At 34.2% G+C, this 18597-nt stretch overlaps 2 protein-coding genes across 4 annotated transcripts; both read right to left on the minus strand.

Annotated features, from left to right (window-relative positions):
* Positions 1-940: 940 nt before the first annotated feature.
* Positions 941-2456, minus strand: LOC108910102 (nitric oxide synthase-interacting protein homolog). The gene is made up of 6 exons (XM_018714610.1): positions 2057-2456; positions 1785-2002; positions 1612-1727; positions 1369-1556; positions 1201-1309; positions 941-1088 (listed from the first exon to the last, which is right to left on the minus strand). Exons 1-6 carry the CDS (start codon positions 2230-2232, stop codon positions 1017-1019), a joined length of 879 nt encoding a protein of 292 aa, XP_018570126.1. The 5' UTR covers positions 2233-2456; the 3' UTR covers positions 941-1016.
* A 1456-nt stretch (positions 2457-3912) lies between these two features.
* On the minus strand, positions 3913-17794 carry LOC108910133 (type I inositol 3,4-bisphosphate 4-phosphatase). 3 transcript variants are annotated; one of them, XM_018714656.1, is made up of 16 exons: positions 17684-17794; positions 17264-17407; positions 15969-16040; positions 13209-13382; positions 12862-13062; positions 12009-12163; positions 11637-11948; positions 8496-8698; positions 8093-8437; positions 7943-8033; positions 6824-7348; positions 6388-6766; positions 5426-5637; positions 4432-5071; positions 4242-4377; positions 3913-4177 (listed from the first exon to the last, which is right to left on the minus strand). In XM_018714656.1, the coding sequence occupies exons 2-16, from the start codon at positions 17379-17381 to the stop codon at positions 4045-4047; spliced, it is 3696 nt and encodes a 1231-aa protein (XP_018570172.1). In that variant the 5' UTR covers positions 17382-17407; positions 17684-17794; the 3' UTR covers positions 3913-4044. The 3 variants fall into 3 exon arrangements, with proteins under 3 accessions (XP_018570172.1, XP_018570173.1, XP_018570174.1); XM_018714657.1 differs by lacking the exon at positions 15969-16040; XM_018714658.1 differs by lacking the exons at positions 15969-16040; positions 17264-17407.
* Between the last annotated feature and the right edge of the window lie 803 nt (positions 17795-18597).

An 18597-nucleotide genomic window follows, 5' to 3' on the forward strand; every position in this document is an offset into this window, starting at 1 on the left:
CTGTCAGTCTCAAAAACAGGCGAAAAAATGGCTTTTTTTACGGTCACTTTGTGGGACCGATTCCAAAATATCTTCTATGTAGAATAAAAAAGAAAACAATTTATGACTTAATTTCATTTTTCCTTTGATCTCACAATTTTGTAGACAAAAGTGGTATATTAAAACCAACCCCCGACTGATTCTTGTAGCGTAGATTAATTTTTATTGGTTGAAATCATTACTGAATTTGACATACTCTTTTCTACGACACGTTTTATCCAATGTATTTTAGAATTTGAGAAAAATGTTTATTGGCAAATGAATTTTCAAGAAATTCTGCCCGTCTTACAATGTACATTCTACCCAGCGAAATGACGATTTTTTTCATCGCTTTTCTTCCGATTATCAAAAAATTACATGCAATTAAGTTGTGAAAGAAAAAACGTTAGACCAGGCAAAATTTTTTGAAAATTTACGTCGGTCAATTGAGAACAATCAGTGACGAGCGACTATGGATTTGTTGTAGCGAGATATGGAAGTTTTTAAGCTTTTTTGGCCACGGAAGACAATAAGATTTCAAACGATTTGTAAAATCCTTACCAGTTCATTTTTTCGTACATCGTGTATGTGAAAATTAAAAAAATATTGTTTTTACTGCTATACATTTTATCGTTGTGCACTGTACAATGAATGTTCATTTAATTATTTACATTCATGTATTAATTTGGTAGAACAATGTATCCAAATTTAAAAAAAAGGAAAAAACTAAATCAGAACATGTTAAATAGGTACTGTTCTTCTTATATTAAATGAAACTGCCAATATTTTGTAATTTAGTTATTTTGTATCAGGAAAATCAAAAAAATACATAAAAAAAGGTCATTGTGTGAGAAGTACAGTATTTATTAAATGCTGATTTGCCACCATTTATTTATATATTAATTTCAAATAAAAAAATAGCCAGTTTTTCCTGTATTTTATTATCTACGTTAAATACATTTAAAATTAAAATCGAGCACAATTCCTCCCACTCGAAACTATGCTTGAAGCGCTGGTCGCTCCTGCTTCGCATTTAATTTCACATTTGTTAAAGCATAACCGGTGCCGCCCTACAAAAACAACAAAATACATATTGGTATGGGCGAATCTTCAATAAAAAAAAAGTAATTCACAAAACCGAACCTAAACTGATTAAAAATCGTTTAAAAATTTATCACGTACCCTTTGCATCACAATAATATCCTTTGCTGTCAATTTCTTGCTCGTTAGCGGATGAATCCAATCCTTTTTTATAATCTTTTCGACACATTCCATCGTTACCACATCGCCTCTGTAACAGATTCCCGAGAAGTAACTCTAAAGAAAATTCTAAGATTGCAAATTACTTACGTGGGTCTTAACACGGCACACGGTACTGAATTACTTAAAATGTCGTGTGTAACGGCGCACATGTACCTATTTTCCCTAACATGTATGGATTTTTTGTCGTCAGGATCATTAACTGGCGTAAATTTAACGTCTATAAGGTCTTTGACTTTCAGCGGTCTTTGGGAAATGGGGCAATAGATGGTAGCATCCTAAAACGTTAATTAATCGGTTATCCTAATAAAATGAATAACTATATAAACATACAGGTTTTTGTAGTTTAGATTTTTTGGAACTTGGAGTCATTGACGGTATCCAAAAACTTGGCAGTTCTTTATCCCTTCCCTCTGCCATATTTGATATCGAGGAAGTTCCAGGTTCATCTAAGAGTTTAGATTTTAAGTAACGAAAATTCTAAATTGAACTGAAAAATCACTAACCTGGTTTAAAACCGCCAATAGGTTTACTAACAATATTGTTTTCTTCCTTTAAAAATGAGGTAACTTTCTTTTCGACTTCACTAGCAACTTTGACTGCGTTTTCCTCGTCTTCCTTTTTCTTCAACTTTTCGTACTCTTTCAATTTACGGCTGTATTCGTTCTTCTTTGATATTATATATTCCAATATAATTTCTTTGTCGAAAAGATATCCGTCTTTTCTAAAAGAGTAATGTTGTTAATGAAGTTACGATTATTTATGATTACAAACATACGTTATAACTGGATTTCTGCAGGGCTGAAGAGAAAGTGAACAACAATCAAAGTCTTTCACAGAATCTTTTCCCAGCCTCTGGGAATTTGTCCCGTAACCTGATGCTTGTGCGTCCTTCTTTTTTTCGTGATACGTATAAACGGCCCCGGCTGTACAATTTCTTGCATGTCTCGTCATTGTTGTTGAATAAAATACAGTATTTTATTGCAAACTAACAAATCCAAATCACAACAAATTAGACGTCAGACACAACTGTCAAAATACTTCGTCTTCTTCTGTACTTGTCTAAGATCCCACAAAACCGCCTTTCGAAGGGCACTTCCACACTAATTTTTAGACAAACGTGCTATTTGAAATACGTCACAGTCACTTTTTTAATCAGTGAAGTAGAACGTTCAAATATGTCGATTTGCATTTTACAAATCAAAGTACACTGGCCTAAATAAATGATACTATAGATAGGAAACTTTAACAGATTTCGTGGTCATTAACAGCGCTAACTGTTGACACTTTCTCCAACTTCTATTGCTTTCCTTTTCTAGGAGTTATCGGTAATACAGTGAGTTAAATTACCTGTAGCTGGTAAAAGATGCAGGCGCCATCTAGTTGTACGCTCTACAACTATATACCTACCTACTCAATATTTGTTTTAGGTATTCTGACGCTGCTAATTTAAAATTACATAACAAATCTCACCCTACACAGATCACTCAGAAATTGATTTTGTAAAATAATTTTCACGTAGATAATTTTTTTTGTCACCATGAGAAAATAAGTGCTTTTGATAAAAAGCATTAAAGACACTTTTAAATGCTCTAATAGTCTTCCTACTTAAAATAATAAATAATTTTGATACTGTAACTTTTTAAAATGTTTGTTGAAAAAATTTCAAATTTCAGTTCATATTTTGAAAAAAAAAAGTGGAAATGATTATAAATTTTCAGTGCTTTTATATATTGTATTAGCTTTCACGGTGAATAAAAAAATATTGCAAGTAAATAATTTTACTAAACCAATCTTTGATTAATTCTTGTAATAGAGATTTATTATGCAACTTTAAATTATTCGTTGTGTTGATATCCATAAAAAAACTACCTACCTCTGATCACTTTTATTAAAAAAAAACAAAAAAACAAAACATTTTATTATTAATAAAAAATGTGATTATATGATGATCAGACATTATTATGTTATATAAATAAATGAGAATGAAATATCTACTATTTAATAAAACACACTAAAAACACAAATAAAACACACACCAACACTCGCCAAACCTAACAAACAATAAACATGAACAACATGAATGACATGAAATGATTCATAATTGCAATCATAGACAAAGACGGATTGCAATTGTCAAAATTTAATTTATTCTACAAAATCTTTGTGCCGACATCTATAGACTCTTTCCCCAACTTGTATATCCATCTCAAGTCACGTGGTTCCCAATTTCCCCATATTTTCAAGATAAGTTCTCGGGCCCTGTACACTGGCTGGTTTTTGTTGTTGATGTATGAATTGGTGCCTAATGTTGTTGCCCTGCCATCTATCGCTCTGAACTTGCACTAAAATACGAGAGACTTCTTTAATAGGTAGCTAACTGTAACAGCTACTCATTCTGTGGTGTTAATTGAGCACTTTATGCATAGATGGCGCTGCATGCATTATTAAAAATAACCTTAAAAAGTCAACGGTGACGTTTTCAAAGACAGTGACGAATACAAAATATATTCTGTATTGTTCAAATAAAAGGCAACATCTGAAATGAATCAACTTTATTTTGTCATATATCTCTATAGTGGGGATTGTCCCGGTGTTGCGTAATTTATAATACAGAAAATAAAAATATAAATAATAGTTATAAATAAAAATATATTAAATATGTAACTAATAACATACTTCAACAATATTAACAGGTAAGTAATAAAACATGACTATGAAGTAATTGGCACCTTGAGAAGATCCTTAAGTAAATGAATTTTGTCACTAAGTTTGCGCCGAACCGTACGTTCCCGCAGGTGGCCTATAAAGCTTTGGAAATGCCAGGAGCTGCATAGAGTTGAAGGCGTATTTGCGAACACCTATATTCTTTAAAGTATTTTCCCTTCGACACCCCTCACTAAAAAATTAATTACAAAAACATGATTTTAATAAACGTCCGACACAGGTGTAACTAAAAATACCTCCTCATGCAGTCCAATGCCCTCTGAAATTCATGTTCGGCCAAATGATATTCGTCCGCTAATATCTGGCATTCTTCGAGCGTTACCGACATACCAGTCCTATCCTTGGCGCTTTTACAACTCGTAAACCTAATACCTTAAAAAAGCAATAGCGAAATAAAACGATAACCCAGCTTACCCCACTACCTACCTTTAATCTGCCTGCAAATTTGCGCGGCGACATGCAAAATCTCAACGTTCTTGGGTTTCGTGCTATGCACGCACATCCTAAGCTCCTCTATCAAGTCGTTCAAGGACTTAAGCTGCGGCGAACACGCCGAAGTCCTACCGTTTCCCGTATTCGATTCCGGTATGTTCAGTTTCTTGTACCTCAGGAAATACTCGTTTAGCCTTTCGAAATTATCAACGTTCGACCTCTCCTGAGGCCTGGTCGCCCCGATGCTCTCCGCTATGGTAGCCATCTCATTTATGCCTATATTGAAGAACACTGGCGTCACGTGAAACGACAAAGCTTGTCTGGTGGGTACTAAACTATACAAAGCGTCTGGCACTGGAATAGATACTGTCAGAGAGTTTCTGCTTCCGCTAACTTTAGGAGTCGGGTGGGGCTCCGTTGCAGGACTAGGGCTACGAACTAAGGTGAATAATACCGTCCTCAAGTCTTCTATGGCCACCGACATGTCACCCCACATGTCGATTTCGTTACCGTAATAGCTCAGGAGCCCTTCGAAGCACGCCAGAGGGCCCAGGGTGCTCAGGACCGTCACGAACGCCGGGTCGGGCTTGTGACACCAAAATTTGGTCATCAGCCCCGTCACCAGTGACGTCAACTAAAAAACAGATACTTTGTGCGGGAAAATCTGTTACCGATTTAGAATTTCAACTTTTTGCACGTCAAATTCGGTCGCGTATTACAAATGAGCAGAAGCAACAAAAAAAAAAAACGCAATACTTTTCCAGAATTAACTTTTTTTCTTTTTGCAGATTACTATTTTCTTAAAGCACTGTGTTTAGTTCGTAAATCTGAGCTAGATTTTTGTAAAAAAATTAACTACACGTTTTAGTCCTGTCTCGTTGCGTTTGATTTACTAAAAGTTGACTTTGGTTTGGAAATTATTGAATTTGATTTGCAAAAAGTAAAATTTGGAGTGGAATAAGTATTACATCAAATTTTAACGACTTACAGCTTGAGAGAAACACACATCTCTGCGATACCTAACGTTGCACACTCTCTGAGCAGCCTTAGGGTCTTCCTGAACCCGAAACACTGAATGCGTTAGCCTAGCGGTCTTTAAAAGCCCATCCATCGCTTGCCTTAATTTTCTCATACTGGGCCTTAGCTCGGCGGCCCAGTCGTTGATTTTGTTCAAGTCTAAGCCGTCGGTAAATTTGTTACCTGAAAAATTTCGTCACAGGCGAATAGGCAACCAGCAATACATTTTTATAGATTTTATTACACAGTTTGCTTATATATGAATCAATGCACAAATAACAGACTTTCCCCCATTCTAACGCATATTTTCTATAAAATGGAGTTTGTTTGATACTCAAATTACTTTTTGTCGTCAAGAAATTTGTAATTTACGATGTCGCTTGTTCAAAATTACAAATTTCTTTACAACAAAAAGCTATTTGAGTTTTAAAACAACTCCATTTTATAGAAAATCTGCGTTAGAACGGAGGAAAGTCTGTTATTTGAGCATTAATTCATATTTAGGCAAACTGTGGAATAAAATCTATAAAAAAGTATTGCTGGTTGCCTATTTCTTAAATAAGACTTTTTGTTATATTTGACAAGGCAACATCTTTAAAATTATGTCACACCCAAAACTGAAACGTAACAAAAACGAGAATTTTTCTTTTCTCAAATGTTGAAAAATTTAAGTACTCGACGAGAACCAAGGACTGACCAAAAAACATACAGTGGGTTGCACGTATTGTGAAACGAATGAACTATTTTCCAATTAGAAATCGTACAGAAGCGAATTAAATGGTATGTTTTATGCGCAGTATCAATCGCAACCATTTAACCAGTGAATCTAACCTCACTAGCGTTTAATATAAATTATTTACCGTCGAGTGAATGTTTAACAGCGTCTCAATTACTTCATTAATTAAAATAAAAAAAAACAGAATATATACTTACCATTCCGCACGACTTTATTCACGGCCTTGGAAACGGCCTCCGCCTCCTTATTTATAAGACTCCCGCCGCCGGGCTGATCGGTGATCACGGTCCTCCTGAACCCCCTAGGGTTCTGCTTCAGCCGCACCGCGGGGCTGCCGCACCGTCCGCACAGGAACTTCACCTTACTGACCAGGCACATCACGCTGGCCTCAATGTTAAGCTGAGTGATGTCCCACGGTTCCGGTTCGTCGGTCGGTTTGTAGTAATTCGCCGAAGGCGAGTTACACATCACGTTGGTGTCCAAGAACATGCGACCGGTGTCGGGATCCAGAGAACGGGGTTCCGAACCGTTCGAGCTGTTACTGAGACTGTTAGGGGCCGATCCTTCCGCTGAATTCTGCGAGATTACGGAATTGTTTATAGAAAGTGAAACGGTCGTTTAAAATATCGTTACCTCGTTCAGGCTGTCTTCGCAATCCGGAAACAAAATGAAGTTAGTTTCATCCGGAGACTGCATGTTGGAACAGAGGCTCTTAACCCCCTCGCTAGTGTTTAACAAGCTGTTCCTTTCGCCAGTCGCGATTCGCCCGTTGCTCCCGTCCGACACGGTCCATATGTCTTCCACGTTCATGGGGGTACACGGAGTGGCGAAATCGTCTAGGTCGGGACTCTTCAGGTCGAGTGATGTGAGTTGCTGGGTGATGCGTTTGAACGGCGACAGCACCATACTGGGTCTACCCCCGCTTTCTAAACTAAAGTCCTCGCTGACCCCCGAATCATCGTTCGTGACTAGCTTGTACTCTTCGATGAAATTTAGAGCCTCCTCGACCAAGCCGGGGTCCCACAGGCTCAGGAGGATGCGGGTCTTGCTGATCATGTCCTCGCAGATCGGCAACATGCCGTTCGTCTGTTTCTCTTTGGCTAGTCGCATGAGGGTCTTCATGGCTTCCACCACCTCCTTCCTCAGCTGCTTGATTGCCTAAAAACATACAAAATAATTGCCGTTTCGTTATAAAGCGCAATATACAGGGTGGTTCACTTGAATCCGGCAAAAAGAAAGCGAATGTGTGTCCCAGATTCACAAACTAAATGCAGTGCTTTAAAAATATAGTCACAAATAGTTTTTAATGAAATCTCGAAATGATTTTAAAAATTAATTCTTTATATTATATAAAACAGCAAAAATAATTATGTTAAAAGACAAATTAGCAACATATTATGTAATTATTATGTCACGATATTCATAAGGAGTAAGAGTTGCCACTGTTACATTTTTGCATCACTAAACTCTAACAGCAATCAAGTGAACTAAAGTAACTGCAATCAAATGAAAGTGTTACACTTGAGGCATGATTCTTTCCCGTAACATTAGAAATTAGGATAAATAAAATAATTTGACGACCTTGGTTGGACTAACCTAGCTCTAAAATATTGCTGCATTCCAATAAATCACCCTGTGTTTGTTTATATTTTGACAGCCAATCAACTTAAGATGGCGACTATTCTTATGAGAGTCACCACTACGAGAGGCGCCATCTAGTATTCACCTTTTTAAGTTTAACTGGTAACTTACCTGTATCGCGTCATTTGCCATGGAAATTTTAGTGGTAATTTGATAATTGGCGTTTGATTTAATGGGAGACTCCTTCAGCTGCTGAACTAGCCTAAAAAAACAAATATTTTTTGGTACGATACAAAAAAAATTTTCGATCCGTATCCTTACTTTATTAACCCGCCGTTCTTCGACTTATGAGAATGGGCGGTGAACGCCCCGACTGTGATCCAATCGTAGAATCCCGTCTTATTCAACGTATCGTTGTGAACCCACATTCGTTGTAAATGTAAATTAATCGGCGCAAATTCTAGACTACGGTCAGACTTTCTGGAACTGGCCTTGAACAGACTGCCCTTGTGCGCCTGCAAGTTCTCCCTGGCTTGGGAATAGAGGCGAAGGAGGTGCAGGTGCCTATCTAACAGCTCTACCTGTCTAGAGTGCCACGGTTCTCGAAGTTCGCCCATCCCCGCCACCTCTTGGAGCAGTTCCTTTTCCTGTTGGATCCACACGTCCCTGCAAGTTTACAAAGAATCACGTTTTCCGTCCACGCTGAAGTATTCTGTGTACTTACAAAACCTGTCGCGGAAACGAGAAACATAAACGACTCTCAGCCATGTACTCGTGGACGCAGATGTCACCTCCGAGACCGGAGTGAAATCTATAAGTCTGTAAAAAGGGGGAAGAAAACAAAAGTTTCAGTTCCGACTGACTAGGAAGCCGCATTTTTACTCCTAATCTAGGTGGAAGGGACTGGGACCGCCTGTGTGACCACACCTGCAAGAATTAAAGTTCATGGCTATTTCAACGAACAAAAGAAGGTTAATAAAATGGATTACAAAAAAGTTTTACTGAAAGTATTCTACCTCGTCTCGGTTGATTTTCTTTCTTCTTGTAAAGCTTTTCATTTTAACGAATGAACAAAATGGGCGTTCTTAGTTAGTCGACGTTACATGTTATTAACCACAAACCACGTTAAACGTAAACAGTACTACTGAATCATCTATTTCCTTTGTTTCATTTGGAAACGAGTTATACTATTTTGTTTTTAAAATAAATTAACAGATTAGTACTTCCTTCATGATAACACGGGCAGGCTTCTATTAGAAAAATTACAATTTGTCCACCAAAATTCAATTAAAGGGGAAACCCCATAAGAAGTTTCAAAAAATCGGGGCTTTTTATTACATAAATTATTTGTATCACTGTTACAGAAAAATTTCGAAACAAAATTCCTATTCCTGTCTAGTCACTTATTAAGCAAGAAAAAAACAGTTGCAAACTCAGAATGATGCCTATGAGGAAGAGGAACTATTATGTGGTGCTTTAATCGCTGATTGATCGGAAACCACTCTAAATTATTGATAACTTTCTCAAATGTCTAGTTTAGCGGAAATTTTCAAACGCGTTTTTCTCGAAATGACACTTTTTTGCTTCATGGGAACTCTAGCTATGAACCGATCGTTACGAAAATTGAAAGCGTTTTCCTTTAAGAAATTACAAAGAACACGAACCAACAATTGGAATGATCAGTGGCGGCTCGTCAGGTGACGCAAGTGACGCACCGCTTCACCTAAAATTTCCGTTTAATTGCGCAATTTAAAATTATTTTTAATTTTATATAAATATTATAATTTAGGTATAATTCTATATTGGAAATGTATTGTTTGTTTGTTTAATACGCAGAAATAAACAGAATAGTTGTGTGGTGAACACCTTCTAAAAAAACATTGCCACAGTATATACGTGTCGTGCAGTGCACGATTATAACGGTTCTTAGTTAATATTTGTTTTGTATAGTAATTGTAGAAATGTTTCCTATGTATGATCCAGTATGTATTTTATTGGACACGCCATTTTCCAGATGGAAAATTGAGGATAAAAAGGATTTTTTAAATTGCGATAGACCTGTGCCTTCTCTCGATGTGGAAAAAAGGGGGAGGTCAAAGAAAGTCAAACTAATATTTCTATTTTTTATAAAATCTAAATGAAAATCTTTCTCATGAACGTCAGTTCTTCGGTAATACTGCAAATGCAACTAAAAATTTCGAATTTATTTAAAGCCGTTTGACTTTGAAAATTTTCGCATGTGGCGCTTTTATTTTTCTTTTTAGTCAATCAATGAATATGCTTCACTTATTCTCAATGCCCCGAGCCGCCACTGGGAATGATATGATATTTTTAGTGATGTTTTTTATTCAAAATAAGTGAAAAAAAATAGTGAAAATTGATAAAATTTTCTCAAACACGTGTCAAAACTTGAATGAGTCATATTCACAATGAGTTTCATATTCTTAGAAACAATGAGTTTCATATTCTTAGAAAACATGTCAATACCTGCATACAAACGCAAAGACTTATTGGAGCGATAAATTGTACAAAATAATCGTCATATAAATCGTTAAGAAAAATCTTTCAGACAAATCTTAGAAGGGACAATAATGCGAAGTTTTATTGAACCGAATTATGGTACAAAGTTTATCCGACCGTTTATTCGTTACGTCTGTCATTCACAAAGATTTATCTTTAAATTTGGTAAGATTATTCTGTCATCATAAGTCCAAAAAATCAGAGAAACTTTTTTGTTACTCGTAAATGTAATTTGCTGGAGTGTTCTACAAAAACATGAACAAAAACGACTTTAAACGCGTTTTATTATTTGGAATGATGGGTTACGTGCTTATAAAACGATGCAGAAGAAATAAAAAGCGAACAAAGTAGGTTAAAACATAGTTATTGTGGAAAGAATACAATACGCCTTTAATTCCTTATAACTCTCGTTTTTAATATTTTTATTTGTGTATTCTTGCGACACGCAGATGATGGTCTACAAAATATCACCCGATAATTCACGACAGATTTATCTGCCGTTTAATCTGCCAAAATTTTGGTATTTTACAATTTTTCTTAACGGCCCAAACTAGCAGTTTTGTCTTTACAATTTAATTTATACAATTCAACGATAAAACGGCCAAATCGGTCGATAAAACTGCTTGTGTATATTCGGCTAATAATGCAGCAAAACAATTTTTGCTTTCAGATCAAATCTGCGACCTCTACATTTCCTGTGAACAACCAACTCGGACGACGAGCTTCAGTGGACAATAGCCCATAACTTAGGCATTTTTAACACAAATGACTTAAAAAAATTTGTAAATGTACGCGTTTGTAAAATAATGTCAAAGTTTCATCGAATTCTAATCAATTTGTACCACTCAAAAAAATTGATGAGAAAAGCCTGAAAATCAGCCTCCTAAAGTGGTTTCCCCCTTGAAAATAATTTGCCAGTACCGTTTGGTAAAATAAATTTTCATAAATGAAATTATTTATAAAATGTATGTTACATAAATATCAAATATCAAATTTTTTGTATTATTATAAGGTAGTCTGACGCCATCAGTTACAGACTTATTATTCTCGGGTCCGCACCCACAGACCCTAGCCCGAGAACGACAAGGACAGGTTAAAGATTCCTGTCTAAGACTTAGCAAGTAACAAAAAGTCTGTAATTGGCGGCGACCAGGCATAACACGAAAAACCCTTGTACCTACATTAAATGTAAAACTGCAACTGTTGTCATATATTTAGTGTCTTTTTTTTTGTTTGATAAAAAACGACTTTGAGTGCAAAACGAGGAAATCAATATTTGTGTTAAACATTTCAACATTTTACAAAATCCTTAAAAAAAAAACAAATATTCGCAAGATATTCCTACCTGACTAGTGGTATGCGAAGGTACTCTACAAGGAGTGTGTTCAGTGCTGCTGCCCCTGTCCTCTGCCTCCAAAGACCAAGCGCTTATTGTGAGGAAGCCCGCCGTATTCTGCGTTCTCGACAGAAGCGGGATTCTAAGCCGAGTAGAATCCTGTATGGCACTTAAGAGCACACAGGCCGAACCTAGCGGTATGGCAGTATGGGACACCCTCTCTCGGACGTCGTAAACCGTGAACCTGACCCGTGTGTCGCCGGAAAGACCATCGGAAGCACGGAAGCTAATGGTACTTAGAAATCCTGGATTACTACATCTCTGCACAAAAAAAAATTATGAAGACCTGCGCAGTTTATCAGTCACGAGAGGAATAATTACCTCGATTATTTCAGTTCTCCCGTACTGAACCCAAAATTTATAAGAAGGCATATAAACATCTACAACCAGTGTAGGGTTAGGAGGTCTACCATGCCCGTCGCAGAGTAAATTATCACAAGCCAGGGATACTTCGCAAAGGGGCACTTCCGCTATGTCTGCAACGAACCACAAAAGGCAATTAATTATACGATAATATATTACTAGTATACAAGGCGTTGCAAAAGAGTAGCTCACGACGTTAACAACGAATTCTCCGAGCAATGTGACAGAACCTTCTTCATGACAAATTTTTTTAAGAATTCTCAAACCTTAGACATAGCGTGAACAAAAAAGATACTAAACACGAGATGTAAAACAGTGCTAAGAATGATCACTAGGCCTTCAAAATGGTTAAACTGGCAAAGAGCAACCTGCGACTTCGCAAACCAATTTTTAACTGACGATATTGCAGGAAACACACTGATGAGGGCAAATAAGTAATAAACCGGTATATGTCTGGCGGATTCGACTGACGAAAACTAAAAGAAGCTGTCGTATCTCAAAAATCAAGCCCTACATCACAATTTTATAGGAAAGAAGAAACACAATTTTTGAACAACAAGCATGCACTAAGTTGGAAGGTCAATGGCAACTATAACCTCTTTCCTCCATTCATACGTTGATTTTTTTTAATCAAAATTACACAAAAAACAAAAATGTATGTAAAATTTGAACCAAGCACCGTTTTTTGAAAAAGCAGGTCCTAAAAGAGAAACAGAATGCGGATAGATCTATTATTTACACATCAAAAATCCGTGGTTAATGTCTCGCCTTATTTTTTTGTAACACCCTCCATTTATATAACCTAACTAACCTAAAATATGGGTTTGTTGCAACCTCCAAGTGTGAAGATCTACGTTCGGCTTAGGATTGCGTCTCCTTTCTATACACTGTCGAAGTGCATTTAATTCTGCCCTAACGCCTTCGTAACTGGCTTGCCTTATAGCGTCCATCCAGCTAGATCTCTCGATATCGGAGGTTGAAGCTAAAGCTTGACATAAACCACCATCAAACACTAAAAAATTTGTTAGTTTAAAACATAACCGCAATAATCTGCATCGGATAATTTTAAACGTTCAATAAAATCGGGCCATTTTAAATTGCTACATAAGATACCTCAAAAGAACATATTGCAATATACTACTTAATTTTTTTTCTAACCTAGATAAAAGGGATAATGCCCGTCAGCAGTGAGTGGCGGAGAAGCCATAGGTGGGTCTATTCTCACTTGGCACTGCTCCAGTACAACAACACCTAGAGGTTCCGACCAAGGATCCTTGTTTTTGAAATAAAATAACAGGTTTCCTCGTAAACGACACCATCTCTCTAAACTAACTGTAAATCAAAAAATGTGTTAGGTACTCAACGTTAACACGGTCCAAAATTTCTAGCACGCAATACGCGAACTTGTTGCGTTAAATCTTACACAACTGTAAACGAATTGTCGAGTTTAAACGTATTCATCAACGAAAATGTAGACTAAGCGGTTGAAAAATATAGCAACAGGCTTTTCCCTCTGAAAAGGACATAACTTTAGTCTGGAAAAGCCAATTTCATAGCTCAGCTGGTGCAGAGCGACGACAAATGAAAAAAAAAAACAATTTTTTGAAATTCTGACTGTTCGAAACTGTTTTGGATGACGCTTAAGGATGGTATAGATATATCGCAACAAGTCCTACGACATCAATATTCATTACAAACTGTCTAATATATAGAAACCCAGTAACTAACTACCTATTGCAACTGTCACACATCACATAATAGTGCCAATGTAAATATCTTATTGTGAGAAAAATGGTGGTAAATCAATAAGTGTATTGAAATTATTAAAACAAAAAAATGTTGTCTATAAACCATTTCGTTTAGCTTAATAATGCAAATATTAATATACGATTAATTTATTTGTTGGATAGAGTAACACAATATCGAGTTAAGATGTCAAAAATATTTAGTAATTTCTTTCTGGAACTATTTACAAGAGATTAGTTGTACAGATGATGCATAACTCTTGCTTTACCACTACAACGCTTACCGAAATTGTACTACTACTTAAACGGTTAACAAAAGGTGGATATATTAAAAAAATATGACTACTATTAGAAGCAAATCTAAATCTACAGATGGGAAAAATGTCCTTGTTCAAAATTATATGATACGTTCAGCGAAAAATCAGTAGCGATAATTAATATAATGACGTCCTGAACATGTTATGTAACATCCTTTATAAATATAGTGTAAATAATTTCTGTTAAAATTTTCAAGAAACAAGGAAATGTAGAAAGGAAATAAATTAAAACAAAACATTAAAATTGTCACTACTACCACAATACAAACAGATAAAAAAAAAAGTGAATACAAAATAAGCTTTCGAAACGATTAGAAAGGCTTGAATTAAAAAAACAAATTGTGTTAAAGATTGAGTAGCGTGCATGGACGTAAGGGAAATATTATTATCATTTTTAACAGTCATTCTAAAACTACAGTCTGTTAGACAATTGAAAAAATATGCATTGCATCACCGATTACGTATAAGATTAACGGATTCTAAGATATTAACATATAATCACAGTTTATTCCTTAATCAAGTGATTATATCATTAATTCCCACAATACAATTCATGTACTATTTAATTTCATTGACATTGTATTGTTCTTCATTGCTGGCAGAGAAACAAAATTACATATATCAAAATTTACACTTCGCTACAAATGAGAACCAAATTCAATACGTAATATGATTTTGACAATCTTTTTTTTGAAATATAATTTTATTCTGCTCATACTGTCACTATTTTTTTTATTGTCAGTACAATTGTTGCTAAGGCTTTTAAATTTTTACTTTACCAGTGTATCAATTAATAACAGGGACAATGTGAGTGAAAAAATTATAGAATTAAGAGAAACGATTTTCAAAATTAACTTTAAAATTGAAGTCCTCTAACACGTTTACCGCTACGATGATAATTTCATACATTCTAATTTGCAATATTTTTCCAAATGCCTTAAAAATCGAGTATTAGTAAATTCTGCCAAAAATTCTGCTCGACACCTCCACCACATCATAGAAACCCTGAAAACTTATAAACAAAAGCCTGTTGTTAGCGAATTAGCGTGTGTGTTAGCGGTGTGTAAAGTCAGTTTATCCTGAATTCATAGAATATTTCAAATTTCTAATGATAAACGTGCAGAAAATCGACACATTCTGTATATGATGGACTTAGGATGTCATTCAATCTGTCATCATAAACACGAAGAGCAAATACTACTTAAATCTTTTATTGCGATTCATTGCAAATTCCCAAAATATTCCAAATGATCAAATAGAAGCTGCTTAAATAGTTTGTAAATAAAGATTAGATAAAAATTAAGCGGTAAATACATAACAGAAAATATTTCTGAGGCCTAGGTAAATATTACATACATAAATTCTGCAAAGGAAAGAATCCTCTCGAAAAATGTACACAAATTTAAACATAAATGCCAAAAGAATCAACAAAGGAGCTGTTATTAACTTATTCTTTGTCAAACGTAAAATATTTCACATTGAAAAACTAAATAATTGTCCGTAGTTCACTAAAAGCAACAAAACATTTTAAAAACTTTGTCAAATGTCGAAACTGATAAAATTTTGAAAAGTTAACTTGTGTTGTGTTATGGTGTTTTTGATGAAATCATGAACGGTTATCAACTATCTCAGCGTGAGAAATTTCTGGTTAGGCAAAAATAAGTTTATAAAACTTTTAGATTTTAAATAATTTAAAATGAAATAGAAGAAATACATCGAAATAAATGATTACGGAGAATATATAGTGAATTGCTATGAATGTAAATAAGATTTCGTGATCTCTTATCAATTTAAATTCTCTTTACGACATTCAGGATAAAATGACCAGTTTACTGTGGTGCTTTGTGTTGTAGTACCTTTGCTTACGACCCCTACGCAGCTGAGATTGCGAAGTCGTTTTTCACGTTTTTGACTTTTGTTATCCTTCCCTGTAATGTATGATTATTAACAACTATAAGAATAGGATCGTTTTCTAGATTATTATTATTATTATACAACAGATCACTTTAATCAATCTTACCTGACACTCTCACCAAAATTAGAAATACATGAATATGTTTGTTTCGTCTGTATGTATTTATACTTACACATTTATAGCCACATTTTTCTTAATTTCAGTTTATAAATAATAAATATCAAAACAGGTATTATTTACATTTTAAAATAAATGGGAACAACATATTTGCTACCCCAATACCGAAGAATTTTATTTTTTTTTTATTTTTTATTTTTTATTTCATCAATTTCTTTTCATCATCAAAGTTAGAAAAATAAATAAATAACTGAAGTTTTTTATTAGTTTTTTTACATATAACTATAGATCAAACTTTCTAAGAAAAACATTTAATTTAAAAAAGAAATGTAATGAAAATGGTACAACTTAATTTAAAGAGATTATATAAAGAAGATTTTACATATTTCCAATAATAACAAAAAAAAAATCACTTCTCAAATAGATTCTCTTATATGATGATATAATGAACAAAACATGCTTTTAAAGACACATGTATTTCTGACATGCAACAACTATTAATTTTGCAAATCAAAATTGCATGCTGGTTTGGTTTGTTGTTCAGACAGTTTTTGTTATTACAAAAAATAACATTCACAATTATTGTTAAATAACATTGATATGTTACATTCGTTATACACTGACAAATAAATAAAAATATTAATAAAACATCCACAATAATTCATTCAAACAGACACATGTAAATTAATGAAATTTATTTATACTTAAGATACCTATATGTAAATAAGTTTTTCCTACATTTGTTGAAATGTTAAGTTAATAAAATTAATTATATGAAAACAAAAAATATAGAATATTTTTATTTGCTATGATATGCAAGTATACGAATTTGTCTTTGATTATTATTCTTGAACACGTGTTGATAATTACACAAAAAACGACACTGATTATGTTTTCTCGTTTACACAAAGAGAACTGTTCTCATGACTTTATAAATATTTGCACATAATTGTCTCATTTTGTGATATCCACTATATGCTATTTTATAAGCTTCAATTGTGACGCGAGATCGTGAATATGCCTACATTACACTTTTATTAATCCATTTTTGTCTGAACAACACTATGCCTCTAATGCACTTACCTCCAGAATAGTACGCCAAGTCTACGTTATACTTACTTTCAGATTTTCTAAAAAAACCCTCCTGTCGCTCCCGAATATACAGAATACCTTCCTTTTCGAATTTCGTAGAGGGTTGTGTTGCTAACGTGACCAGTTCTTGCTTATTAAAACGCATTGTTAGTGTTAGTTGAAGCTTCTTAACTACAAAACAGAAAACCCAAAATACTGAGTGCCAGCAAACATGTTAAGCATTAAAAATTCATCGTGTAGGTGGATTCAAGTGGGTAACTGAAATATTCAAACCACCAAGCTGCCTAACGATACATGTAACATGTTTTGGATAGGAAAAGCCACATTGTACAATATGAAAGGTGACACAGTGAAGAACGTAATTCGGTTTTTGTAAACATACTTAACTGGTTTTAGCAAATTTTTTTGGTCAATTTATTACAATTAGGTTTACTATTTGTGACTTACCTTAACATTCGCTAGTCAGAACAGAAATGTATCACTTACAATTTTAAACATTTTTGTGACTAAATGTAACTTATTTTGTACCTAAAATATAAGATATTTATCACATTTTTATCTAAATTATTTTGAAAGATGACAAGCGGTGAAACGTCAACAAAACCAAATACATCGGAAAAGGTTTGACCCTCTGCTAAATGTGGGTCAATCTACGACATCTCATTTCAAGTGGCAAAACTATAATCTCCTTAAAGTTTCAACTACAGTTCATCTATTTCTTCGTAGATGGCGGATGTTCCGAATTACATTTTAAATTTGAATTTTGTACAAAATCAGACAAAATAGTTACCAGTACAGTAACTTAATTGTATGTGGCTAAACTTCTGAAATTATCTTAATTTATATTATAATTATCATTTTGCCTTGTTATTATAAACAGAGTTTATTTGATAGTCCTGGAACCCAACTAACTAGTAAGTAATCAGAAGCAAGTAAATAAACTCACTGATTTTTTTAACTTAATGACAAATAGATACTTACCCCAGAAAAAAAAAGAAATACTAGTTATAAATATACGAATGTAATTATTTTATCGGTAAATAATATTTTTGTAAGTTTTGTAAAAATATTATTGTATATAATATTAAATAATTCAGGTCCGTATTAGAATATAAAGATTAGAAATTAAAGACGACCACTAATAATGAAACGTCTCAATAATAAAAACATTTTGAAACTTTTTATAAAAATTGCGTTATAGAGATGATAAAATAATTAAAATATGTCTACCTTCCATAGATACTACTTTTGAAAATACATTTTTAGCTATTAAAACTTCAATATTGATCATAGATATCATAGTATTGAGTAAAAATAGTAGTAATCCATTTTTTAATTCTCATTTATAATAATTGCTAATT

The sequence above is a fragment of the Anoplophora glabripennis genome, unplaced genomic scaffold (genome assembly GCF_000390285.2).
Source record: "Anoplophora glabripennis isolate ALB-LARVAE unplaced genomic scaffold, Agla_2.0 scaffold184, whole genome shotgun sequence".
Lineage (NCBI taxonomy): Eukaryota > Metazoa > Arthropoda > Insecta > Coleoptera > Cerambycidae > Anoplophora > Anoplophora glabripennis.